We start from the raw sequence: 25846 nt of genomic DNA on the forward strand, positions 1-25846 counted from the left end.
GCATCTCTTCCTGCTGTGGGGAGAGTGGAAGCCTCACCTTGCTCCCCATTGTGGTTAAACAAGCAGCAGTTAAATATGTGGACCCTCCCAGAACAAGGGATGCAGGTCAGAGAGCAGAAGACTGCAGCTGGGACCAACAAACATCACACAAGTACCTTTTCCAGGAGAAAATACTTGTCCTGTTATCTGGGAAGAGGGATGTTGTGGCTGGAGGCAAATCCTAGGAGAGATTCAAGGCAAAGGACAATGCCCAGACCCCAGTCCAGGCACCACATCCCCTTCCCCTCTGAAGGGGTCGGTGTGTTTCTCACCGTGTCCCTCAGGACCTCCCCATCACCTCTGCTGATGGACCCAACAGCTGCTGGAACCATCTCCCCAGAACCAGCTGGGGCCAAGGAGATGGCAGGTCCCCAACCACCGCTGGCCTGGAGTGCTGGGACACAACAGCCGCCAAGGACTCTGCTAGTGGGACCAATGGTTTTCCATCCTCCCTCAGGGCCCGATTCGGACCACCAGGAGCGGTCAGCACAGCAGCTGGCTTTGCTCCTGCAGCAGCAAGCAATGCTCTGACCAAAGACGTGACTTAGCCCCCTAAAGCTCCTGCCACTGCCAGCTCACAAGTAGACAAGGAGCACAGGGAAACCTTCCGGAGCTCCCAGCAGTCAGAGGCTACAGGATCAACCCCCTGCACAGACAAACAGATGAGAAGCATCGTGGCTCAGGGTGGAAGTTCTTTATTCATGGCCTGGAGGAAGGAGCAAAACCTGGCAAGTCTACAATTAAGTAGGAAATGCAATCAAGTAGGAAAACAAGCTTCACAGAATTCAGGATGAACTTAAAAATTGCCATCAGCAGCAGGAGGCTGTTGCACACGAGCAGTGTGAGGCATGGCACCGGGGACATGTTTGGCTCCAGCAGCCCAGTCCAGACCCGGTGCAGCCCCTGCAGCTTCATTTACCCTCAGCTGTAGTGTCTGTACAAAGAAAGGAGACAGCATGAGACTAGCGTGACATACAGATGGGTGCCAGACAGACAATTGGACATCTCAGGCTCCCAACAGATACGGTGCTACAGTCCGCAGCAGTACAGAGCCAGCTCTGGTGGGACTGAACCTCACACCACTTCTGCTCCTGGGAGATGGACATCCCAGCTGCATCTGCATCAGCCTCCAGGGACCACTGCCCCATCTAGGAACGTCCTCCCACCCCGAGGGGATGGGGCCATTTCCCGCTGCCAGGGGCTAGCTTGGTCCTTGTTTCCTCTTCCAAGAGCTGCCAGCTACTGCTGCCAAGCCAGAGCTGGCCCCAGCATGCAGGCTGATCTCAACCCCAGGCGGGCTGAACTACACACCCCCTTCCAAGAAGGAGCTGCTGCTGGGGGTCTTGGGCAGCTCTCAGGCGGAGATGGGGGAGAGGGGAGGAAGAGGACAGCTATCCATGGGCAGCACTGCCCGGCACTCGGGAAAGGCCAGGAGAGCAACTTGGAGGGAGACACAAATGGACAGTGAACATCACAACCTGCACAACCCGCACTGTCCCTGCATCCTCAGACATGTCAGCTCAGAAGAAAGTAATGGCACAGGACAGGGGTGGGCTCGCTCCCTACCCAGCACCCCTGGTGCTCCCTCCCCCAGGCGGACACAGGATCGGCAGCGTCACCAGCACCACCAGTCGCTGATCAGAGGCGGCAGCTATCGGCTCCGACTCGGAGACGTCACCCCGAGATGTCCCAAGCAGCAGTGTGTTCGGTCACGTTTCTGTCCATCGGTCAATCCCAGGCTGTCCATCATTGATTTTTATTTGCTCCTGCAGCCCAGAAATCTGCAAGACAGCACAGATGTGGGCACACAGTCCTCCCTGGGACTGCCCCACTCACGGAGACTGCCAGGCAGGACCCAAGCAGGGGATGAGGGGAAGAAAGGAGACGCCTCTCGCAGAAAGCGCCAGGTGCCAGCTCCCTTCCCACCTCTGCAGACACACACAGCCAACATGAGTCCTGCATGCAATTCAACCGCAACATAAGACCGCAGTAACTCGTGCAAGGAAGAAAGGGGAGGCAGAGGCTGTCAGGACTCTCTGTGCCCAATCCTGATGGTGTGGCACAGAAAAGGGGCATCACGACACTTCAGGAGACACTCAGAGGTGTCCAGATAAGGATCCTCCACAGCAGGAACGACAAGAGATGCGATGTCAACCGCAGGCTCAGAGGAAAAACCCAGCAAGTCCTCCTGCCCTTCCCAAGTTATCCCTAGGATGGTCCACAAGGACTCAGAGATGTTCCCCATGTTCTCTTCCACCTGCTCTGACAACAGCATGGGGGTGACCCTGCTCCACCTTCCCAAAAGCAGAGGAAGGTCTGAGAACAAGTGCTGCCAAGTTGAGACCTGGGCTGGTTGCCCTCACCCTGGAGACGCTCACACTCAGCATCTGCCTCCTCTTCCCCAACACAGTATGTGCCGCTCAGCTGCCTCAGGAGGGGCAGAGCCTGGTACTGGTACAAGGTGACCAAGGCACTTGAAGAAATACCCACTGCTACGGCAGCCATGCCCCTATATCACAGGGCAACTGGGTTTCTGACACAAGCCCTGCTCTAATCCCACGGAGGGGGAAATGCACGTCACCTAGAGTTTAGCAGAGGATGAAGCAATACCCAGCAAGGCAGAGAAGCTGTTGGCAGAGGTCAGCCAGCTCCCACCATCCACGACCAGGGTGGTGCCCGTCACGTAGGAGGAGAGGGGGCTTGCCAGGTACAGCGTGCTGTGGGCGATCTCCGTCTTGTTCCCTGCACGCTGGAGTGGGATCACATCAAACTGACTTCCTTCCTCAGCAAATCTCCCACCTGAGAGCGGTAGAAGAAAGAGTCAGCTAGGACAATGGGACCACCTGCCCACCACCACTGCCTGCCAGACACTGCAGCACTGCTTGCATGGGGCTTGCCAAGAGCCCCAGGGAACCTAGGTGAGATCCTGGCACCCAGGGCAGCCCAGGAACAAAGGCCTGAGAAGCAAGTTAAACGAGGAGAGCTCAAGCCCAGCAGTGGGTTTTGTACTGCAACAGTGAGCTCAAGACAAGATCTCAGAGAGCTTTCCCAGCCTCCAGGGCTGAACCCACACTCTGCTGATGGACTGCAAGAGCTAAACCATCAGGCAAGGTGGGTGGCCAGGCTGAGCTTTGGGAGAGCATGTTACTTTATGGCATCAGAGAGCACAAAAAGCTGCCACTTGACAGAGAAAAATCAGTGCCCTGTGAGGTACTGAGGATGTGGGAAGGGCTGCCCCCCAAAAGAGACGGCCAGCCTAATCACGGTACAGCCGTGCCCAGCAGCAATGGCCCTGGCTGCATCATGTGCCCCAGGAGCTGCATGGCACTGGTGGTCCATTACAGCCCCCTCCCAGACAGACACCAGCAAGCCACCACCGAGGCAGAGACAGGGGACCCAGGCTGCCTTACCCAGCCGCCGGTAGCCCTCGGTGCCTGTAATGGGGCCAGGCGCCAAGCTGTTCACTCGGATGTTGTTGGGTCCCCACTCCACAGCAAGGTGACGGGTCATGGCATCTGTGAAGGGATTACAACATAAATGAGAAACGGAGAGCAGAGCTGTTCCAGTAACTTGGCGGGGGGGGGGGGGGGGGGGGTCGCAAAAAGCCACAGGAGACTTTGGCCAAGAGCAAAGGGCCTTAGAAGAGCCCCGGGGGAAAGAACAGCCTCATCCCAAACCGAGGCACATAGTACCCACACTGATTCATATTCAATTCTCCCAAGGACATCTTCCCATCCCAGTATTCGGGAAGAACCGGCTTCCCTACTGGCCTCACACAGCTCACAGAGCCCCAGCAAGAAGCGTTTAGGTACCTATGGCAGCCTTAGCAGTACCAGCATGCACCTGGAGGGCCTGCCCTCGGTAGCTCAGGGTTGCCGTGATGTTAACAATGACTCCACCATGGTCCTGGGGAAGGAAAGGAGACATGGCATTAGGAGGGAGCAGCACAAGGGGTCACATAGTGGAGTGGTGGGACAAGATAGCTGGGCTAGGAGGGACAGTCACCCGTGAGCGCTGCTACCTCTGCGTTGCTAACCCATCACCAGGGCAGCACTGTCCACCCGGCCTCACTGAGCTGGGGCAGCCAGCGGGGCTCTTCCAGAGAGGCACGTGCTGGTTTTGGCTGGGATAGAGTTAATTTTCTTCGTAGTAGCTAATATGGGGCTATGTTCGGGATTTGTGCTGAAAACAGTGCTGATAACCAGGGATGTTTTCATTATTGCTGAACAGTGCTTACACAGAGTCAAGGCCTTTTCTGCTTTTCACCTCACTCCACCAGTGAGTAGGTGGGGGACAGACGGGACAAGGAGTTGGGAGGGTACACAGCCAGGACAGCTGACCCCAACTGACCCAAGGGATATTCCAGACCATAGGACTCATGCTCAGCATATAAACCTGGGGGAAGAAGGAGGAAGGGGGGGCGCTCAGAGTGATGGCATTTGTCTTCCAAAGTCACCGTTATGTGTGATGGAGCCCTGCTTTCCTGCAGATGACTCAACACCTGCCTGCCCATGGGAAGTGGCAAATGAATTCCTTGTTTTGCTTTGCTTGCTTGCGTGGCTTTTGCTTTACCTATTATACCGTCTTTATCTCAGCCCACGAGTTTTCTCACTTTTACCCTTCTGATTCTCTCCCCCATCCCACTGTGAGGTGAGTGAGCAGCTGTGTGGTGCTTGGTTGGCGGCTGAGGTTAAACCACGACAAAGTGGGAGAGGCAGGGGACAAGCAAAGGCCAAGGGAAAGCAGAGGAGCTGGAAGAGGAGCAGCAGATCACAGCTTCTTCCCCAGCAGGTGGCAGAGTGCGGAAAGGTGCCACAAGAGTCAAAAGCCCCAGGGCTAGGGACAGGCAGGATTCCCTCTTCCGGCACAGGGGCTGCCCTCCCTGGGAGGGAACAGACTGGATCTGAGCAGGGTTGGTGGCAGAGGCCTGTCAGCACAGCCCCGGGTACACGGGTGCTGTGCTACCGTCTGCCCTCCACACTTCCCTGAATTTCTCAGGGGCAAAGTGCAATTTGTTTGACACTAACCCCTACCTACCAGGAGCCTCTCCACCAAGTCCTCTGGCTCTGGTTCCACTTACCCGGAAATATTTCTCAAAGAGGACTTTGGAGGTGTTGAAGGTGCCAATGGTGTCGATATCTATCACTGTCTTGAAGGCATTGAAGGACAGGGCGCTGGCTGGGCACAGAAAGTTTCCCGCAGCACCTGAAGAACAAGCAGCCGGGGGCACAGTCAGGAGAGATCAGGCAGGTTCAGGACACTTCTGCGAGAGGAATGGTGAGCAATACCGTCTGGGTAGACTGAAAACAGCCCTGGTAAGGGGATAAACAACCTGTGGCTCTGGGTGCCCAGCAGCACAGCCAGCCTGAGGGCAGGAGGGTGCTGGTCCAGTGACAGCAGGGATGATCAGATGGCCACGTATTAAGAACAGGTCTTTGCTTCCTCTGAGCCCATCCCCTCTACACTGCCAGGGCCTGCCCAGATGCTCCCAGGCCAAAGCAGCATAAGCCAGACAACTAGGCAAACACAACCCCCATGCAGGAAAATGCCCTTCCTAGCAGTGAGTCCGTGCCAAATCTTCCCTCTGTCCTCTTCAGCAGCTCACCATTGACAAGGATGTCAATCCGCTTGAACTCTTTCAGTGCCTCCTCCACCGCTGCCACAATGGTTTGGGGCTGCCTGACGTCTATGGACAGAGGCAAGCACTGCTGGCCTGTGGCTGCCACCAACTTTTTTGAGGCCTGGAGAAAAAAAAAAATTCTTTCTGGGACTCTCTCCTTCAGCAAGTGTTAGACCCAGGCCTCGTAACAGGTAAGCAAGAAGTCAGAGAGGAGCCACATCCCTGGCAGCACACAGCAAACACTGTGGGCACGGGAGACTTGCCTAAATGCGGCCGGCTTCAGCCCGTCAGCACCCTGCAGCTAAAGCCCTGGGGTAACCAGAGAAAGCTCCTGCATGTCCCAACCCAAAGCCCATATCATGTCCCAACCAAATGCCAGGCTGGCCTTGAGGCTACAACCTGCTACACCCAGTTATCTCCGTGGCCTGTCATCGACACAGCACATCCCAAGCAACATCTCTGCAGGGCAAGTACAAAGGTTGAACCCCAACAAGGCATTTTTGGCATGAGCCCAGACATAATTAACCTTTAGATCCAAAAAACGTCAGTAGGCAAAAGGCCAAATGCAGACCAGCAATTGCCAGGGTCTCCACCTGCAAGGCAGAGTGGTCCAGCTCTGCAGCTCAGTGTCTGCCACAAACCACCCCTGAGGCGCTCATTAAGAACATGACTCCCCCCAGCAAATTAAGCACAGGGGACACACAAACTCAGCAGCAACCCCACACAACACCCAGAGGCGCTCCATGTTCCTGCTTAGGCTCACTGGGCTCTTCTGCGAGAAGCTTTGAGCCCCAGCTAGCACACACGTACTCCCAGCACCAAGCAAGAGCCCGGCCAAGCAGTCCCTGTGTACTCAGAAGACTTCAGCCCCTATGGACTAAAAAGCTGCTGAGCTTTGCAGCTTGTTTTCTGGCACATGAGCACGAAGGAATGCAAAATGACAGCCTTAACCACCTCTGGGAGGCAGATGGGTCATGCCAGCTCAGTCCCAAGTGCTGGTTTTGACCTTTGTTATATTTCAGTGAAGTCCACACACAGCTACCATAAAGCTCCCTCACAGCCACTTTCATCCCTAGACCGCAGCACAAGCCACTGTGAGGAACGGAAACTGTGACCAACCAAACTCCAGCCTGGAGTCAGACACCCCAGCCATCCACAGGGTAGCTAGTCTAATACAGCTTTTTCAGTCACTGCTTTCCAGACCACAGTCCTCCCCTCCATCTCAAAACACAAGATAACTGAGATTTTGGAGCTCAGCGTACCCACCTCAACTCATGTAACCCTTGGACAAAGGGGTCTTGTCCTACTCGAAGCTGAGATTTAAGCTTGACTTTGGTCTCTGCCACTTCCCTGCTGACAAACTTTCACCACAGTTTGTTTCTTTCTGTCTCCTCAAGGAAAAGGCAATATGATATCTGGAACAGACACCCCCAAAGCTGGTGGGGGAAGGTAGCAAGTTCCACGATTAACTGAGCTCCACCATGAGGTGCGGTGGGTGCAGCCCACCCTAAACCCAGACCCATCCTACCCATCACTGCTGCCTGCTGGTGCTGAAGCACTTAGAGCCAAGAGAAGACAGGGCAGCACTGGTAAGCCATTTCTCCTGCTGCACTACTCCCAGCTCCACCCAAAGGAGAGTGCAGAAGGATTTCCAGGCGTTCACAGCTCTTCCTTCTGCCTGCCTGTCCCGGTGGAGCCCACAGACTCACCTCTGACACTCGCTGCAGGTTCCGGCTTGCAATGACTGTCCGGCAGCCGTGCCTACAAAGAAGGGGCTGGTGAGAAGGACCACACAGCGCCAGCTCCTCACAGTCATCTCGGACCTCTGGGGTTACCAGGAGTTTGGTCAGGGAGTGGTGGGACATGACACAACATCCTTGGAGGAACTGCTGCTCCCCGAAGCCCGCAGGACTCAAGGCGGGGGAGAGTCACAGCGCACTAGAGACCTATCCCAGCCCTGTACCGAGGCCAGCCCCTGCCTCCCACGCCCCCACGAACCACCAGAGCCTGCAGCAGGCAGGGCTGCCCACAGCTGTCACAAAGACTCCGTTGCCCCCGGCTTCACACCCCACCTCTTCTTCTACCACAGCCGCCTCAAGGGAAGGGAATCTTTTACGCCGTCCGTCCCCACCGGCGCCCGAGGGGGCTGGGGGACCCCTCCCCGGGCACTGCCGCCACCCCCGCCGGCCTCCCGCACCTCATGAAGATCTCGGCGATGCGGAAGCCGATGCCCGAGCCGCCACCGGTGATGAATGCCACCTGGCCCCTGGGGGGACAAAGGGACAGTCAGAGCCAAGCGCCAGGCACAGCCCCCGGCCGAGGCGGCCCCCTCTCAGCGCGCAGGCCGCAGGCGGGGGAGGCCGCGCCCTCCAGGCCGCGGCCCTTCACCCGGCGGGCCGGAACCCTCGTCGCCCCGACACTCACGCCAGGATGTCGGGGCTGAAGAGGTGGCGGTACTCGCGGAGGCAGTCGTCGGTGTCCACGTCCGGCGGCGGCCGGGACGCCGCTGCGGCCTCCGCCATGGCCGCGCGATCCGCCGGCAGGGGGACGGCACGCCGCAAAGCACGCCGGGACGGCACGCCCCGCACAGCCTGCCGGGAGATGTAGTCCTCACCGGGCCTCCTCCCGCCCCGCGCATGCGCAGACGTCGGCAGTTGTTGCCTGGCAACGGCGCGGGGCTGGCGCGGCGTCCCACAGCGCCGCCCAGTGTCCCCAGTGACATACTGGTGTGCCGGTGGCATCCCCGCGACAGCCCCATCCCTCCCAGTGGCATCCCGGTGTCCACCGGAGCTCCCCTCGCCCCGTTCCCAGCCCAGACCCGCCCCCCGGTCCCTTCCAGGGACCTGCAGAGCCTCCTGCTACCCCCAGGGTGCTTCCCAGTACCGCCCCGGTGCCCCCCAGGGACAGCCCAGTACCGCCCCAGTGCCCCCCAGGGACAGTCCGGTGCCTCCCAGAGCTTCCCAGTACCACCCCAAGGATATGCTGGTGTTTCCCAGAGCTTCCCTGTACGACCTCAGTGCTCCCCAGTGACATCCCAGTGCCTCCCAGACCTTCCCAGTACCAGCCCAGTATCGCCCAGGGACATGCCAGTGCCTCCCAGCGCTTCCCAGTGCCACCCCAGTGACATCCCAGTGCCTCCCAGAGCTTCCCAGTACTGCCCCAGCGCCCCCTTGGGAAATCTCAGTGCATCCCAGAACTTCCCACTACCACACTAGTGTCCCCCAGGGACAGCCCAGCACTTCACAGTGACATCCCAGTGCTTCCCAGTACCGCCCCAGTATCATCCAGGGACATGCCAGTGCCTCCAGTGCTTCCCAGTACCACCCCAGGACCCCCTGGGGGCATCCCAGTGCCCCCCAGCGCTTGCTGGTGGCATCCAAGGCAGGAGGCCGGAGCCACGGCTGGAGGCACTGGGGTTTATTGTGGGGCCGGGGGTTCCCCCCACGGCCGAGGGTCCGTTCTGGCCAGGGCCACCCTAGGGCCCATAGGTATAGTCCCGGTCTCCGCTCTCCCAGGCCACCAGCTCATCCTGCTGGAACCAGAAGCCGATCTCCCGCTGGGCCGTCTCCACCGAATCGCTGGCGTGGACCACGTTCCTGCGCAGAGATGGGGCCGGTGCCGTGGCCGTGGGGTCCCGCCGCCAGCCCCGCCGTCCGCCCCGTTCCCCTACCTGCTGACGTGCATGCTGAAGTCCCCCCGGATGGTGCCCGCCGCCGCCGTCGCGGAGTTGGTGTCCCCCACCATGGCCCGCGTGGACCTCACCACGTTGTAGCCCTCCCACACCTGTGGGACAGGGGACACCTGAGCCCCCCAACGGACCCCCCCAGGACCCCCCAAATCCCCCATCCCAGCCCCTCACCATGGCCACCAACGGCCCCGAGGTCATGTAGGCGAGGAGCGCCGGGTAGAAGGGCTTCTGCCGCAGCTGCTGGTAGTGCTTGTCCAGGAGACCCTGGTCGGCCTGACGGCAGCGCGGGGTGACGGGGGGGACACCCAGACGGTGTCCCTCACTGACACCCACCTCCTGGCACCCCCATAAGCCGGCTGTGGGGAGCAGCGTCCCCTGGGGGGACGGGTGGTAGCTCGGTGGGGATGGGTACCTGGAGCAACTTCATGGCCACCAGCTTGAAGCCGCGCCGCTCGAAGCGCTGGATGACGTTCCCCACCAGCCGCCGCTGCACTGCGTCCGGCTTCACCAGCACCAGCGTCTTCTCCTGCAGCTCCGGGGGGGCTGTGCAGGGATGCAGGGGTCAGCGTCACCACCGGGCACGGGACACAGGTCACCACCAGACGTGGGACACAGGCACAGGTTGTGGCAGCAGAACCCCAAGCTGCTCCCGGGGCACCACGGGTTGTTGCTCGGTCCCAGTGGGCAGCAGCTGCCACGGGGTGACCCTGTCCCCACCTGTGTCCCCATGCCGGGGCCGCGTCTCCCTGACCGGGCCGTGCCTCACAGACTAGTAGGGTCCCAGTAGGGACCCAAGGGACAAGCTGGAAAGCCTGACAGGTGCTGGAGACAAGTGCATGGCCAGGAAACACCCTTTAACCCAGCGTGGGACGGGCTATCTCTGGTTTTGGCCGAGCACAGTGCCCCACAGTGTCCCATTGCTGGGGCTGTGGGTGCCACCTGCAGCGTGCCATCGCTCCTGCCTGGCCTCGGGTGCTTCCCCGTGCCCGGAGGCAGTTGGACACCAGCCCTGGCACAAAGGAGGTCCCTGGTCACAGCCCTCCACCGGTGGAGAGCAACATGGAGCACTGTGGGATAGCAGGGTCTGGCATCGCTGTCATCCATGGCACCGTGGGACGGTGAGGTCTTGCATCACCGCCTCCCCCCTCACCCCAAAGCTGGCCCTGCCGGAGTCACGCTGGCAGGAGGGGACACAAGTTCCCCAAGGGACAGTGCATCCCATCTGCTGGAGGAGCAGAAGGGACAGGAAGGAGAAGAAGGGAGAGGGAGAGAGGACACCAAGCCAAGGCATTTCACTGCCAGCCCCAGTCTTCGGCATCCTGTCCTGGGCTGTGAGGGTGGGCCGGCCCCGGTGCCGGCAGGGACAGAGCAGGATAAGTGACCGCACGAGTTCACCCACTTCTCTGGGCATTGCTGGACACGGCCTGGCTTTGTCAGGCTCCCACCCCATCGTCCCCCCAGGACAGGATGGGGGTGTCCCCATTGTGGCCTTGGGGACACCAAACCCCTTTGGACCTTCAGGGTGGTGTTGGGGGAAGCCACCAGTCTGGCCTCTGCCCTGTCGTGGCACACAGGACTCACACCACAAAAAAGTGAAGGACCCCATGAGCCGGACGCTCTGCCTGGGGGCCTTCTCCTGGGACAGAGGGACAGGGTGCTGGGGGACTGGGGGCACCAGGACGGGATGGGGCAGCGGGCACCATAGGGGTGGGATGGGGACAGGAGCCCCGAGGGGCAGGACAGGCAGGGGACTGGGGACAGGATGGGGCTGGGGACTTGGTCCTCGGGGCCAGGACGAGGATGGGGACAGGGTGCCCAGAAGCAGGACAGGGATGGGGAGTGGGTCCCCAGGGGCAGGATAGGGAAGCGGCTGAGAGCAGCATAGGGCTGGGGACGGGCTCCTCTGGGGCAGGACAGGGATGGGGACCAGGTCCCCATGGCAGGATGAGGATGGGGACGGGGTCCCCAGGGGCGGGATAGGGAAGGGGCCGAGGAGAGCTCAGGGATGGGAACAGGGTCCCCAGGGGCAGGACAGGGATGGGGCCAGGGTCCCGGGGCAGGAAGGGTCCCGGGGCAGGACGGGGGCCGTGTCTCACCGGAGCCGTAGCAGCGGGGCCCGGGGGGGCGGCTCGGGCCCTGCTGCCCCCGCAGCAGGCTCCGGGCCAGGCAGCGCCCCAGGGAGCCCATGGCGGGGCCGGCGGGTCGGACCTGGCCGCGGCGGGGCTCGGCCGCCCCGCGGAGCCTTTAAGGGCCCCGGCCGAGCCCGGGGACGGGTCAGGCTTCCGTCCCTCCCCTTAAAGCAGCCGCCGGGACAGGGCGGCCGCCCCGCCTGCACGGAGAATCCCGGGCCGGAGCATCCTCCCGGGCCGGAGCATCCCGATCCGGAACATCCTCCCGGGCCGGAGCAGCCCTGCTACGGAGCATCCCCCCGGTCCGCAGCATCCTCCCGGGCCGGAGCGTCCCCGGTACAGAGTGTCCGAGCACGGGACGTGCCGGTCCTGAGCACCCCCCCCCCCGGCACGGAGCTGAGCCTTCACCTCGGCTGGACTGAGCCCCAACCCCTCCCGCGGTGGGAGCAGAGCCTACACCCACCCCACGGGTGAACCAGGGGCACGGGAGAGGGGCCAGACCCTGCCAGAAATCAGACCTACTTCATGCTTTGGGCCCTGATGGTCCAGGCGAGGAGACGCTCTGGCTTAGCCCCCACCAGCCTGAGGTGGGGTGCAAGGGGGGGGTGGGGGGGTGGTGGTGTTGTGGGGATCCCCCAGCCCCGGTGAAGGGCTACAGCAGGGAACACGGGGGCTGGTGCCCTCGCCCTGGGACACGGGGCTGCCCTGGACAGGTAGTGGGTGCTGGAAAAGGGGTGCAAGGCCCTGGGAGGGGTGCAGAGGCTGCTCTTACCCTGCTCAGGAGAAGCCCCTCTGCTTTGAAGCATCTCTGAAGGCTGCGGGAAGCAGGGAGGGGGATGGAAGGAGGCAGGTATCACAGGGAGTTTACGAAGCAGCGACAGGCAGAACGCTGCGCGTAGGAGGGAGGATGCTCCTCTTCGCAGCATTCAAGTTTTCCTTGGGGTTGAATTAAGTCGGTGAGGGAGCTCTGCCTACTCCCGAAGGGCAGACAGGCAGGTGTGTGTGTGGGGGGCTCAATTCTCCAGCATCTGGTTTGTACAGACAGCCTCATCCCAGAGCCCACAGTGGGAAATCACTCTTGATGGAGCTTCCCATACATCCCGAACTCTCGAGACAGCTCTTGGGAAAGTAGCTTGACACAAACATTGCTATTAAAATATCTGCAAATTCATGGAAAATCCTGGTCACTTTGAGCCCATTTCCTAAACCTGCAATAATTTCAACAAATCAAGGAATTGCATACGAAGCAATTACCAGACCATGAGGGCAGGGGGGCCAGGGGAGGCTGGACTCAAGCCTGGCTCCAACCTGCATTTAGCTCCTTGTCCCCATCCCCTTTCTTCTTTCCTTCCTGCCTCACCAAGGTGGGGGGAGTGGAGGGGGGATGCCCAGCACCAGCCACAGCCTGGGGGAGGGGACATGGGGGCTCCCTGGTCCCACTGTGCTCAGCACAGCTGCAAAAACATCCAGGCAAAGAGATCGATCAACAGCTCTTGCAAAATAGACTTTTTGCTGGCCGAAAGCTGGTGACACCAAACAGGGCATTCAGGATGGGAAAAGGCCCCTCTTCATTGTCTGCTGAGCCAGGGCTGACAGTTACAGAGGAAGGAGTTTCTTTGGGGAAGATTAATGCGGCCAGATACACACAAACCAGGTGCCCTTCGGTATTTATCCAGCAAGCTGCCCTGCTGATCCAGAGGGCTGGGGTGCTGCAGCCAACCCTGCCCTTCAGGTGATGGCTGGCAAAGGAGAAACAGCTTTTAGTGCAAGGGGTGGCAGGCTGCAGCCTGGGCTTTGGCCACCTTCCAGCTGCTGCCCTTGATAAAGGGAAGAACATGTACTTTCACCCTCTGTCAACCAAACAGTTTTGCAAGAAACAGAAGCACTACCAGCCCAGAGAGCCATGCCTGGAGGGGAGCTGTGCCAGTAGCAGATGAAATCCCTAGTCCATCTCTGAAGGAAGCCACAGCCAGGGTGCTTGGTGAAGGAGGTGGCAGACAGCTACCACCATCCCCCAGTGGAGCTTGGAGCAGTGCAGAACTGCTGTGAGTGACCAGGGTGGCAGCTCAGGAAGAAGGGGAGGCTCTGTGGACAGGTTTGGACCCTGCATCACCTTTTCACACACCTAATTACCACCAGGAAAAGCAAGGACTCAAAGTTTCTTTCAGTGCAGACAGTGACACTGTCCAGGTTCTGGCTGGCAGGGAGCTCAGTGCCTTCCACTCTCAGGGAAGGTCAGAGCTCTGCAGTCTGGGGGCAGATCATCACCCACTTTCACACTCGTCTTCAAACATCCAGGTTGACAGCCCACAGTTGCAAGGACTGTACCTGCTGAGGCATGACTCTGGTTCACGTGCAACTTCCAACTCAAGCTTCATACCCTCATTGCAGGGTATGAAGCTCAAACGTCAAACTGGTCCCAATTTGGACAGCCTGGATGCAAGGCTCTGTCTGTACACAGGTTATCCAAACAGCGTACATTATCTCCAAACAGCAAACTTGCACATCACAGGCTGTATCACAGGCTGTTTTTCACAAAACTGTAACTAAAGGAATTGTGGAGCAAGTGCTCCTACACTCTAACTCACCTTTGATACCTCCCAGCTGTCCACATGCAGCCACCTCACTCAAGTCGACATCTACAAACATTTAGGGGAGAACGGCTCCTCCAGGCTTGCTCACTTCACAATGACAGATGCTGTTTCCACCATGCAGCCCTTACTGCAGCTGCCCTTGTAACCACAGAATTCGTACTGATGAAATGCTCTATACAAGCTACCTGACTAGAGACTTCAGGGGAAAAAAAAATAAATCCTTTCCAGCTGCATGAGCACAAGCCCCACAGAATCTGGTCCAGTCTGACTGGGGACTGGAATTTTAACCATGTGCTCAGATGCCACTATCAGGTCATTCTGAGCCTTCAAGCTTAGGTCTCTGATGATGGAACACCGTGAACATCAAGACATTTCTTCCTGCAGGCAGCTCTTGATCAATTCAGACAACAGCCCGCTGGAGGGAATAAACAGATCACCACAATGGTAACAGAAAACATCAGGGAACACAAGTGGTAAACACAGTGAGGGGAGAGTGCAGAAAGAAGGCAACACAGCTCCGCACCAGTTCAGTACAGCACCTTTCAGGAGCTGTTGGACTTGCTGGCAGCCTGCACAGGGCATTTCTGCACCCAGGGCATGGTACGGGCAATGCAGGCACCTGCTGCTGGTCCTCTTGCCTGATCATGGGGAAAGGCTGCAGATTGCTGCCTGCATCGCAAAATGCATTTTCATCTAGTAGAATGGCTTGGTGACAGACAGGCCTACAAGGAAACTAAAACAAGTTACAAGTTATTTAAAACAACAAAGTAAGCACTTTATTTCCATTAAGCATGTTGTTTTAGTATCACAATGGAATGATGAGAAAACTTTTAAAAAAACCAAAAAGTCTCTAATCCCCACAAACAGCAGGGAGGTTTTCAAGGCAATTTAAAAACAAAGGGAGTGACAGAAGTGCCAAAACAGTCCCAACATCACGAGACTCCTCCTCCGAGAGCTGGGCAGGGGCAGGAAGGTGGAATGACACGAAGGTACGAATGTCTGAAGTAGTCTTTGGCGCTTCTGCCTCACGTTCGATACGTACATGATCTCTCAAGACAACTCCACAGAAATCTCTGGACGCAACAAAGTGCTACGTTAGTAGGACAAAACCCCAGCGAGAGGGCTTTCCGTACAGTTGAGATGCCCTGCGGTTGGGCGTTAAGACACATCCTGCAGACAGTGCTGACTCCAGCTGGGGGCCTTTGGGTTGGGAGAGAAAAAAGGAAGCGTGGTGCGTGAATCCAAGAAGATGTGCCCATGTGCAAGACACGGTGTCCTGCAGTCCTGACAAAACCAGGGAGGAGAGGTGGTGGCAAAACAAAACATGGATCCGTTCCCTACAGTGATCAAAACGCGAGTCCAGTGCAGTAACTATAGTTTCACAGTTCCAGGGGGCAAACTGTCATTGCAGAGTCTGTAGTAACGCAGGTCATTCACCAGTCTGTGCACATTCTGGGTAAACGATGGCAGATCCTGGAAAAGATCAAACAACACATTGTACTGCAAACAGAATGACACCTACAAGCACTGTCTTACAGCAGAGAACAGAAATGAACCGACAGGGCCAAACACCCACGTGTATTTTCACACAGGAGAACAACAGACTCCTTCCTCCAGAGTCTGAGCCCAGGAAACCCGAGTTTCTGCAGCCCACGTACAGGGAGCAGAGACGGCTCCAGAGCTGCTCCATGCAGAGAGCTGACTGCAGAGATGTGGGCTCTGTTCACGGCACCGGCTTCTCATAGTGCAGTCAGGCACTACACGAATGGTCACGACACGGCCATCTGCAGCAGCAACTGCTCACTGCGTTCCCGCCAAGGCTCCTGGGTGCCACGTACCCCATAACAAGGGCTAACCTTCCTGAAGAGCAATTGCCATCTGGAGCCCAGGGATTCTCTCAAGGCTCCTTTCCTACGCTCGCCCTTGGTCTCAAAACTCCATCATCTCCCATGGGAGAGGAAGCACTCAGACAAGCAAGCTTCAGCAGATGGAAGCCACAGCCTGCTGCACTGCCATGATGTTCCATAGGGAGGTTATAGACCCCCCATTTGCTTCACATGCGTATGAGGGGTTTGAAAGAATTGTGAGCGATTGCAGCTACTCTGCTGTTGTCTTCGCTGTAACCCTCAAATATCTGGCCAGCAGCTAGAGCGAGATTTTGGCAAGGATCTGAGCGTCCCACTCAAAAAAATGTCAGCCTACCCCTACAAAAAAAACTTCCTCCAGGAAACATATTCCCTAACTCTCACAGCATTCAGCAGTCTGAGAGATGAGATGGCAGTTCTGCTACCTACAGTGAAAAATCCTTGGCTAGGCATTGCTGAGTATGGAAGCATTTGGAATAAAAGGTACTACGTCATAACACTGCCCTGAGAAGCTCACAGCTGCCTGCAAGGGTGTTCTAAGAGAAAAACTCTGCGCATCCCGGGAATACTGGCACTCTGCTGCAGTGTTTCCCCTTCTTACCCTGTCCATTTTGAAATTCCTTCCCAGCACATTTTTCTGGTTCGAGTCCACACCATCACAACTGGCCAGGAACTCGGGGAGAAAGGCTGAGTAGAAGCCATCAAAGTCCACTGAGGCCATATTGTAGGTGGCAATGCCGATCTCCTCCTGCAACAGGTCATGCGACTTGTGGACAAGCACCTGAAGTAGCACATTCACAAACTGGAACAGCATGGTTGTGCGGAAGATCTTCTGCACAGTGAGAAAAGCACACAGTTAGAAGTCTTCCAAAGCTCTTGTGAGCACAGAGGTAATTTTCCAAGCCAAGATCACAAATGACTACAGAAAGCTAGATTAATATCAGTTTTAAAGTCAACAGGGAATTTGGCCACACTTACCTCATGCATCTGACCCAAGTTTTAAGCATTAGCATTTAAGCAAACAGCATCGAGTCCCATTCAAACTCCAGCCAGTTTAACCCTGCACAAGTGCTCCTGAAAGCCAGGGAATCTGGCTAGCTGCCTGGAAGTCCGCAACAGGCAGCTGTTAACATGATGGGCTGTCCTTCAGTTGTGACCACAGATGTGAATCTGAAAGCCCTGCTTTCACATGTTAACCAGAAGGGCAAGACCTTGGATTCCAACTTTAATCCTTCGTGACAGCAGCTAACAGGTTTAAATTAGACAATCTGGAGAATGGGTCCTACATGACAGCAAAGGAGACAACCACCTGGCAGTGACTTGACTGCAAATTCTAGATACCCCGCTGCTGACCCATATTAGAATGCTAGAGGAACTCCACCATGTTAATCTGACCAGCAACGTATCCAGCGGGATCAGAGCAACCAACCAAAGGCTGTGGCATAAAAGCCCCCAAAACCTGACCTTCAGTTTCTGAGTGGTTTAAAACAAGTCTCAGAACAGAACCTGCCTATTACCACACACAGAGTGTACACTGGTCAACTGAGACCCACCTTGTGGTACAGCTTCTGCTTGGTGTTCAGTGTCTCCAAGTAGAAGAGATTCTGCTTGAACAGGTGAATGTCGGGTTGCAGGAAGGACTGGCCAAATGCCTACGAACAAAGCAGAATTGAAGGAAGAGGACTGACATTACAATGAATATCAGACCTGTCAGGCAGAACATCATTTTCACCCTGATACCAGAACAAACCCCTGGGAGCCTCTGCTGCTTCTCAGTGCAGCAAAGTAACAAGACAGGCAGTTGTTTAAGTCAACTGTGCTGCTGCCAGACCAACGGGAGTGAAGAAATTTTAGTGGAAACATGATCGTATCTTTGCAGAACAGTTGCTAAGCTGGGTCTGTTGGGAACAGGTGGACCAAGGTTGCACTGAAGAGGAACACAGATGCTGAGCACTGCTCCCTTGGCAGCCAGTTTGCTCGTGAAGGATTTGGCTGTTTCTCCTGGGTGCTACCTAAGGCAGCACAGTAAGCATGAACAAAACCAGAACACGCACACAGGTTTTGTTCTCAATCCAAGTCAAAAGACCAAGGTGACTGGCAGATGCATGTTACTGCACTAAATTAGAAAGAAGTTACAGAGATGGGAGCTGGGAGGCTAACCTGGGCATTACAGAAGCAGTAAAGAGTTTAGGAACAAAATTTGCTGGATCCTGCTGAACTAGTCTGGTAGGCCTGCACATACTGTGATAAGACATCTTTTACACCCTGAATGCCTCCGACACACTGTACAGGTGATACAGGCAGATAAGGTAAGCTCTGTACAGAGATAGGCAGCAGAATTTTACCAGTTCCTGCTTCAAGGCATCACAAACAGAAGAGTTTATTCCTCCAGACCAGCCATTTACTGTTAAATGGACAAAAATGGCTCAAGTCCCTTCAAGACTGAGCCAGTTCTGGACTCAGACCTCTGGTAAAAGCCAGCACAGAAACTATTAATACTCTCAACACAAAACACTGGCTGTGTGGAGAAGTGTGGAGAACATGTACAGAACATTAAATAAGAGTTTTGTATGAAAACAACAGGAGCCAAGTAGCAAAACAAGTAGTTCAGTATTGCCAACCAGCCTGAAGTTAATGCTGACATTACCATGAAAATATCTTCCAAAACAAGGCACTCAGGTGAGTTTGGAAGTGTTACACTGCTACAGGTGAAAGAGAGATGCTTGGACAGCCCTGTATAGGGACCAGCTTGGGCCTCATTCACATCAAAAGATGCCAAGGTAAGCAAAGGCCAGAGAGAAACACCAATACAGTTTATATCAGTACAAGAGCTCCTCCTTCACTCACGTATCAGAAGGGACCCAGTCTCCAGAAGCACTCCATGATGGGGCAGCTCTGCAAAGAGTCCTCCCACCTGAAGTCTAAGCACATGGCCCTCTACTCCGGCATTCACTGCTCTCAGAGGAGCAGGCCCTACTCTGAGGTTGCAGAGCATGGTGCAAGCACACTTCTGTTTACACTGACATGGGATGGAGATGAAGGGCCTCACACCAGGTACTCCGACAGCAGATTAGGAGAGCGATTTTTTTCTGATTTTACTTTAAGTTGCACTGCCTGTTTTGGGGACATCTTACATCTAGGAACTGGACAGGAACTCATTTGGCCAGCTCTGACCTAAGTAACATGTGGAATACAGTCTGTTATTCTTAAAAATTCAAATTCCCCAACCTGAGAAATAGGTGCTGGCTCTGTGTACGTGCTGGCACACTGCCTATGCCTTCTCTATTCCACAGGCCAAAGCCCATAGGATATTACCCCACTGACCCTTCTCTACCAGATCCAATGGTACAGCATAGAACAAGTCCATTTAAACCAAAAGACATCTTGGTCTCAGGAGAAACAAAACAAAACCAACAACAACAAAAACCCAGAAAAAACCCACTTCCCTGCACTGACAATTTGTCCTAGTGCTAACCACAAGACTTGTAACAGAAGTAAATGGGTCAGCATCAGTAATGTATTTTTAGGTCCAGATGCAGGATGAGGCATGGAAAGAAATTAACATTCCTTCCTCACTGCTTGCTTCCCTGTGCAGTGAGGCACCATACCTTGTAAGCACATCAGCAAGACCACTCTGCAAGTACTTTGATTTTCAGCAGTTCCTGAAGGCAAGATCTCACTCAAGACATGGTCTAGCCCCCATCACCCACATGTTTAATACACTGCCACAAGTAGCGTATGCTCCGTTGCAGAAAGGGTTCTGCACAACTGTGGGAATAGCTTGAGTTACCTGCATAATGGCACTGAACTGTGCTTCGTTCTCCATCTGCTCTTCTGCTACTCCTCTTTGGACACTAGCCAATACACTAGATTTGAAGAAGTACCGCCAATTGTGGTGGAGGACCCGGAAAAGCAGCTCAAATAACTCTGCTTTCACATCAGGAGATGAGCGCTAGGAGGAGAAGAGAACAAACAACTCAAAGCAGGTTCCTGTGCTGGAATCCCACTCAGCCCCTGGATCCCACTGCTAGCAGCACCCTGTCAGGTGGCCACCCAGGGCAGTACTTCACAGCCAAGGTACCAGAGCATCAAAGCATTTCCTCCTAAGGAAGGCATCAAACTCAGCAGCTGTTGGATCATGCTAAGAACACATCACCGAGTTTTGAGTTTTACCTCCTGCTTTGAGCACATCTGTAGTTTTAGCCTCTTGACAATTCCTGACAAAATCCTCCACCCACACTGCTTCCAATTCCCACTGACTAGTCACCCAGTTTTCCCTGCACAGGGACTGACATTTACAGCTCTTGGAAAGCAAAAAGCTTAATTGCTCCCACAACCCCGGCAATGCCTTCCTTCCCATCTCCCCCTTCCTACACCTCGTGTGAGAACAGCCCTACCTCTGCAATGATGGGGTAGACCTGCTCCATGCACAGTGAGATGACGCTGGGTAGAAAAGGCTTGAATACTTGGCCCGGCTCTTGTACCACCACTTGCAGTATTTTCAGAAACTTCTCCACCACCCGACAGCCAGTGCTGCCTTCATGGAGGATGCTCTCTGCCAACTGCTCCCTACGACAAAAAACAGTCATTGCATAGGAACCTTCCCAGTGATCTGCATGCTTACTTAATTTACAGGAAAGCCGGTAGTGCCTCTGAACTCGCTCAATTAATACAGGCCAAGTACATTAAGCCAAAGGGAGCCGGGTTTTGACTGAGGATTGATAGACCCCCCCCGTCCCCAACAAAAGCTTGAGTGATAGTTGGGGGACCCTCAGATCTTGGGTAGGAGCTAACAGGCAATGCGAGAGTCCAGTTCAATATCACACACTTCCAGAAAGTCTGTGGGAGAGCTGAAATTGCATGATGGCATGTATGATTGATGTGCATGGGCTGGGTCACTTCAGACTTGGAAGCATTTTCCTCAGATTTAGTCCTGGGACATGACAAAAGTCTGGAAACAAAGGGGTTGTAAACACTACACTTTTTAGGGGCAGAGACCTGTTGAGTGAGCAGCTTACTGAGATAAATCATCCTGAGGGATAAGAAAGAAGTGACAAACATGGGACAATACCTGGTGAACATGTTTAGGAAGGTCTGTATGATCTGCTCAGTGAAAGGCACTCCCATCTGCACCCTCAGTCCTTGAAACAGAGTGAGGAAGAAACTCAGCATCTCATCTGTCACATCTAAGATAAGAACAGGAAAGCAAAAAGAACATGTTAAGGCAACATTCAAGTGCATCAATAAGTCTTATATGTAAGATTTGCTCCTCCTGTACAGGGAACCTCATTTACTCTTGGAAATTTTGCAGCAGGGTTGCCATTAGAAACTGAAACCAACAGCTAGTACTATAGGGCTTAAAAACTGTTCATCCACTTCTGAAAACTGCCAGGGATGACAAGTACAGGCAGCATCAGGCAACTCAGAACAAAACGATACTATCAGCAAGACCCTTAGTCTGGTTGGCCTACACAGAGTGCTTGGAGAAAGCTCTGGCAATGGTCTGGGCTGATCTCCAGTTGCTCACTGCTTGTACAGGGTTAACAGGAAATACAAGGAAATCCAAAACAGCTACACAGCTTGGGGTGGCTTAGGAGACAGAATCCAACTTTTTTTTTTTTGGCAGGAACTGAAAAGACCCTTCTAACTTCAGAAGTCATCTTCAGCCTCTGGTTATGCAGTTAGCTAATCAGCACTGCAGCTAATTTTTCATCAGTCCCAACATGCTTTATTGAATAACCACAGTAAGCTGAAGCTGCTCAACAACTTCATACAGCCTTTTATAGCCAATAAATAGCAATTGCATGAGGCTGCTAGCCTGTTCTGAAGACAACAGTTTACTGCCGTCACAGTGTCAGCTTGCCATTTTGGATCCTCTCTGCATTTCAACTTTGTTTTGCCTCCCCCATGCCTGCTTCGCCAAAAAAAATCCCACCAAACTCCAAAAGTTTTCCTGGAATGCCTTGCTCTTCATGAGAGAAGCTGCTGTAGTCCTAGGCATTTGAGCTACCCTGATGTGATACAAAATATAAGTCGCTAGCCAGAAGATTGCCAAGCAACAGTCCTGGTTACATCTGAGGAACCTTTCCTTTATAGGAGAAAAAACCCCCACATCATTTGACCTCATCTGATGAGATCTACTCCTCTTCAAGCTTTTGGAGAGAATGTAAATGGCAAACATAGCCAGACAGGATATTTTAAAGCTTTTTTTTTATTATTTGTGCTTAGGATCAGCTCCATTTTGTTTCACTGCTGAACACAGCACAGGGCATCTCCATCTTCTGGAAGTGTGACAAACCTTCATGCCTGTATCCTAGACAGCAGAGAAGATCTCACTTTCCTGTTCTGATTCAGCCCAGCCCACCCAGAAGTACAGACTCACATTACACTTCAGGCACACCAAGTCCACACACTTCACATGAACACCACCATGATGCTATGCTGATGGACTTTGGATATTACCAGTAGGTCATAAAGCTACTCACAGCATTAAAGCCTGTCCTATGGTTATACCTGACTGATGAATGAAAGCTGGGAAGAGGGCTAGTGAGACCTGCACGGATTCTTGCAGCGACTGATAACAGATCTGTCGAGACTTGGTAGATTCTCCAGAGATACTTTCTACAATATCTTCTAAAACGCTGAGTGTCTGATGGATGATCACTTTGGCTGCAAAATAAGAGAGATGATACTTCCTGCATGTGTCAAAACTACTCAGAGGCAAGAAATGAAGAGAAGTCAGGTTCACACACAGTAACTACAACCTACAAGGCAGCATATACACCAAACCCAGGTTGGAGTCAAAAACGTTCCCAAGTTGGTGTTCATGTTTTAAACATCTAAACAGGTTCAATTAGGTCACTGTGGCTACTCACTTTCTTAAATTATACAGGTTTACTGCCCTACAGATGCACCCACTGCTCAACTACTCAGGTGCAAATGCTGAGGAGAGCTGTAAACAATATTATTCACAATATGGTAATACTAAAGAAACACTAGCCAAGAAGAAAGCAGGACATTATGACAGCAAAATACACTGCAGATTTCTATTTCTGAAAGTAACAACTGGAGCAATACACAATCCCTGTATAAGCTAACTCAAATGCTGGGAAAACTTAACTGGCTCAGTTCTACCCATGTGAGCAGTCTGCTGATATTCTTCTCATGAGGAGCAAACCACCCTCTCCCATGCTCCCTCCCTGTGCACAGCTGACCATCATTGTCAGGTTAGTCAGAAGCTGTGACACTGCCTACTTTTTAAAGCAATGCTCAAAAAAAAAGACACCCACCCCACCCCAGCAAAAGCAGTCCCAAAACATACACAAAAAATTCCCAAGGTCCCTGGACCCCATCAGTTCAGGGCTCTCCTACATATTTAAACCCTCTACAGTACTCCTCAAGTCCAGAAAAAAATTCTTATTTTCCCCCTTAAGTATTTATAATCATAATCTTCATTAATGCTGCCTCCAGGCAATATTTCTAATACTATAGTGTCCCAGCATTAGGCTGTCAAGTATTCCTAATGCAATCACTGCTATTCAAAGTTTTATCACAAACTTGATCCCACCTTCCCTGCACGACTGAGGAAGACAGTACTTTGATGGAAGAGCTTACAGGCAACCTGGGGTGAGTGCCCTTTACACACCCACAGAAGAAGGAGTTCTAAAAAAAGAAAGAAAATACAAATTGCTCCTTTCCTGTCCTCCCCATATGCTAAATACAGTTTCTCAGCCAAAATAATTATTGGAAAAAATCAGCTTGATGACACCTATTAGCAGTTTGCACTGCAGCTGTCAGAAGACAGCACACACCAAGAAACTCAGTACTTACTGTCCTCCAGCTGCACTTTCCTCTGTTGCAAGATGGCATTGGATTTTAATTGGCGGTATTCTCTTGTGAGGGCAGAGATTAGGCTGGCATGGTTGGTGGAGCGAACCGCCCACTGCTGTTCACTCTCTGGAAGATTTGGCCAGGGCAGCAACAATACGTTCGACAGTGCTCTGCACACCAACACCTGGGCCTAGAAGCAATGAGACATTAAGCAAAGGGAGGAAGTTTTACCATGTTTGCAGTTCAGTTTTCACTAGAGCACAACCCTAGAGTGAAGTGACATTTTACGTCTGTCCAAAACATCAGCAGTGCTCAGTTTGAGGAAAGAGTTCAATAGCAGAAGGTAAGCCCAAGTGAAAACTAGTAGCTCTGCAAGGTAAGAGAGAAGCAAAGCTCCACAACTTAAGGGCTGGAATCAGCTCCCAGCTCTGTCAGCCCTTCCCTGCAATGGTAAGTCCCTGTTCTTCATATTCATAAACCAAAGATGATACCACTTTCATTACTCCTTGTCTGGTTTGCACACTTACACTTGTACAGCACTTTATGCCTCCATGCCAGCACACAATACAACAATATCCCACCCTTCACTGTGGCTTTTCAGTACTTCTGTAATAGAAATACTAACTCGGAGTGAGGTATGTGGAATGCTAACATAAGTTTCACAGAAAACTTTCTGTATGTTAGAATCAACATGCCTGTACTATAAAGATGATGCAGAATCAGGGACTATGTCAGCAAGTGAGAAAGGAATAAGAACCAAGAGGTGCAACTGTGTTTTTTCCTTATGCTGTTGTCTGAAATAGATCATTACTGACAAACTGTATCACTGTGATTCCTGGATATCCACAGTACAGAGATAACTGCTGCCGCTGCCCCCACTTTTTTTTTTTAATGAGGTTATACCTCACTGCAATAAGAAATGAGGTACACCTTCCCAAGAACATCCAATGTATATTCTTTATGTTTGAGACAAATCACCTTATCAGGAAGCCGCTGAGCAGAAGTGTCTGTGATCCTGTTGAACACCTTCTGTACTGCTGGGATGCTGATCAAGAACACTGGTCGCACTGTGGTGGCTAAAGAAACTAGCAGGTGGCATGCAGACAGCAGTAGCTTCTCCTGCACCTGAAAGAGAGGGTGGTCAGGCTGCCCAGTAACACCACCACACAGAACCATATGATGCAACACTGGCATCGGACAGCACAGTGAGCTGCCATTACCAGGTTTTTGCAAGCAAGACAGTTTATAGTATTTATTTGCCAATCAGAGCACAGGTCAGTTCCCTTAATACTGTGGAAGAGAGATTTCCCCACTTTCAAACTGTAAAATCATTAGACTGAGTTTGTATGCCTGTAAGTCGCTTACTCTCATATTAGCTTGACCTACAGTGCTATTTAGAATTGCTCTTGGTCTCATCCTACATGGGACATCTGCTGTAGCTCTGGAAGATGGACATCCAGCTCTCGGACTGTTTCACATCAGGAGCCACAGTGTGGTCCAGAGCAGACTGTTAAACACCTGAAGACAACAGCACTCCCACGTGAGGGTCTCCTGCTTTAGGTGGAAGCCTAGCCTCAGCCCAGCACTGAGAAAGGTACCTTAGAGCTGATGAGAGGTGTGATAGCCTCCAGCGCAGTAGAGACCAGAGAGATGAACTGCTCTGGGTTCTGCCGGTGAACTTCGCTGTAGAACTGTGCAAGCCAGTGCGCATAGGCTTGCAGCGCTGCCAGAGACTGAGCGTGGCTGTGGAGGAACAGAGCAAGGGTAAGATACATATGTGGGATAAAAGGTACACAAGCAGGACAGCTGCAGAAGGGCACAAGTCCTGAGCATAGTGGGTAGTTCTGACAGCATACTGGGAAAGAATATTGGTATTCTTAAAGCTGGCAGCTTTTTCTTTAAAAATTGTTTACTACTTTTTTTTTTGTCCTGGACCCTCTACATTCAAGGCATATTTGAAAGTGTGCTGTAACTGGACTCACCCACTGAGTAACAGCATTAAGCCAAAGGTTATACCTTGATATGGGTCAAATCATAATCAACTAGTAGGCTGACCACAACCATACTTTATAATTTTTGGC

General features: G+C 53.6%; 3 protein-coding genes across 6 annotated transcripts in view; all 3 read right to left on the reverse strand.

The window, feature by feature from the left end:
* Window positions 1-718: 718 nt before the first annotated feature.
* Window positions 719-8216, reverse strand: DECR2 (2,4-dienoyl-CoA reductase 2). Of its 3 annotated transcripts, XR_007504573.1 has the most exons (10): window positions 8084-8216; window positions 7857-7925; window positions 7369-7420; window positions 5645-5780; window positions 5120-5244; window positions 3852-3945; window positions 3450-3554; window positions 2650-2838; window positions 1606-1820; window positions 719-973 (listed from the first exon to the last, which is right to left on the reverse strand). XR_007504573.1 is itself a non-coding variant. In XM_049791861.1 (9 exons), the coding sequence occupies exons 1-9, from the start codon at window positions 8179-8181 to the stop codon at window positions 1786-1788; spliced, it is 903 nt and encodes a 300-aa protein (XP_049647818.1). In that variant the 5' UTR covers window positions 8182-8216; the 3' UTR covers window positions 719-1785. The 3 variants fall into 3 exon arrangements, 2 of the variants coding, with proteins under 2 accessions (XP_049647818.1, XP_049647819.1); XM_049791861.1 differs by having other exon boundaries at window positions 719-1820; XM_049791862.1 differs by having other exon boundaries at window positions 719-1820; window positions 2621-2838.
* An 845-nt stretch (window positions 8217-9061) lies between these two features.
* NME4 (NME/NM23 nucleoside diphosphate kinase 4) lies at window positions 9062-11547 on the reverse strand. The gene is made up of 5 exons (XM_049791866.1): window positions 11444-11547; window positions 9760-9890; window positions 9519-9620; window positions 9330-9442; window positions 9062-9255 (listed from the first exon to the last, which is right to left on the reverse strand). Exons 1-5 carry the CDS (start codon window positions 11532-11534, stop codon window positions 9135-9137), a joined length of 558 nt encoding a protein of 185 aa, XP_049647823.1. The 5' UTR covers window positions 11535-11547; the 3' UTR covers window positions 9062-9134.
* A 3303-nt stretch (window positions 11548-14850) lies between these two features.
* XPO6 (exportin 6) overlaps window positions 14851-25846 on the reverse strand; it is a 47064-nt gene continuing 36068 nt past the window's right edge. For both annotated transcript variants that reach the window (XM_049790940.1, XM_049790939.1), the window contains exons 15-24: window positions 25364-25508; window positions 24744-24890; window positions 23766-23955; window positions 22449-22604; window positions 21007-21121; window positions 20333-20504; window positions 19726-19887; window positions 17489-17587; window positions 16537-16767; window positions 14851-15543 (exon numbers count right to left, since the gene is read on the reverse strand). In XM_049790940.1, the coding sequence (XP_049646897.1) occupies window positions 15442-15543; window positions 16537-16767; window positions 17489-17587; window positions 19726-19887; window positions 20333-20504; window positions 21007-21121; window positions 22449-22604; window positions 23766-23955; window positions 24744-24890; window positions 25364-25508 (1519 nt within the window). In that variant the 3' untranslated portion in view covers window positions 14851-15441. The remainder of the gene's footprint in view (window positions 15544-16536; window positions 16768-17488; window positions 17588-19725; window positions 19888-20332; window positions 20505-21006; window positions 21122-22448; window positions 22605-23765; window positions 23956-24743; window positions 24891-25363; window positions 25509-25846) is intronic.

The sequence above is a fragment of the Accipiter gentilis genome, chromosome 33 (genome assembly GCF_929443795.1).
Source record: "Accipiter gentilis chromosome 33, bAccGen1.1, whole genome shotgun sequence".
NCBI classification, from domain to species: domain Eukaryota; kingdom Metazoa; phylum Chordata; class Aves; order Accipitriformes; family Accipitridae; genus Astur; species Astur gentilis.

Coding starts and splice junctions, on each gene's coding strand:
- DECR2 (XM_049791861.1), bottom strand. CDS start 8,181: ATGGCGGAGGCCGCAGCGGCGTCCCGGCCGCCGCCGGACGTGGACACC. Junction 5,245..5,644: donor GATTGACATCCTTGTCAATG/GTGAGCTGCTGA, acceptor CTTGTTCTTCAG/GTGCTGCGGGAAACTTTCTG. Junction 3,946..5,119: donor TCTTTGAGAAATATTTCCGG/GTAAGTGGAACC, acceptor TTCCTTCCCCAG/GACCATGGTGGAGTCATTGT.
- NME4 (XM_049791866.1), bottom strand. CDS start 11,534: ATGGGCTCCCTGGGGCGCTGCCTGGCCCGGAGCCTGCTGCGGGGGCAG. Junction 9,891..11,443: donor GCCCCGCTGCTACGGCTCCG/GTGAGACACGGC, acceptor ATCCCTGCACAG/CCCCCCCGGAGCTGCAGGAG. Junction 9,621..9,759: donor TGGCCATGAAGTTGCTCCAG/GTACCCATCCCC, acceptor CGCTGCCGTCAG/GCCGACCAGGGTCTCCTGGA.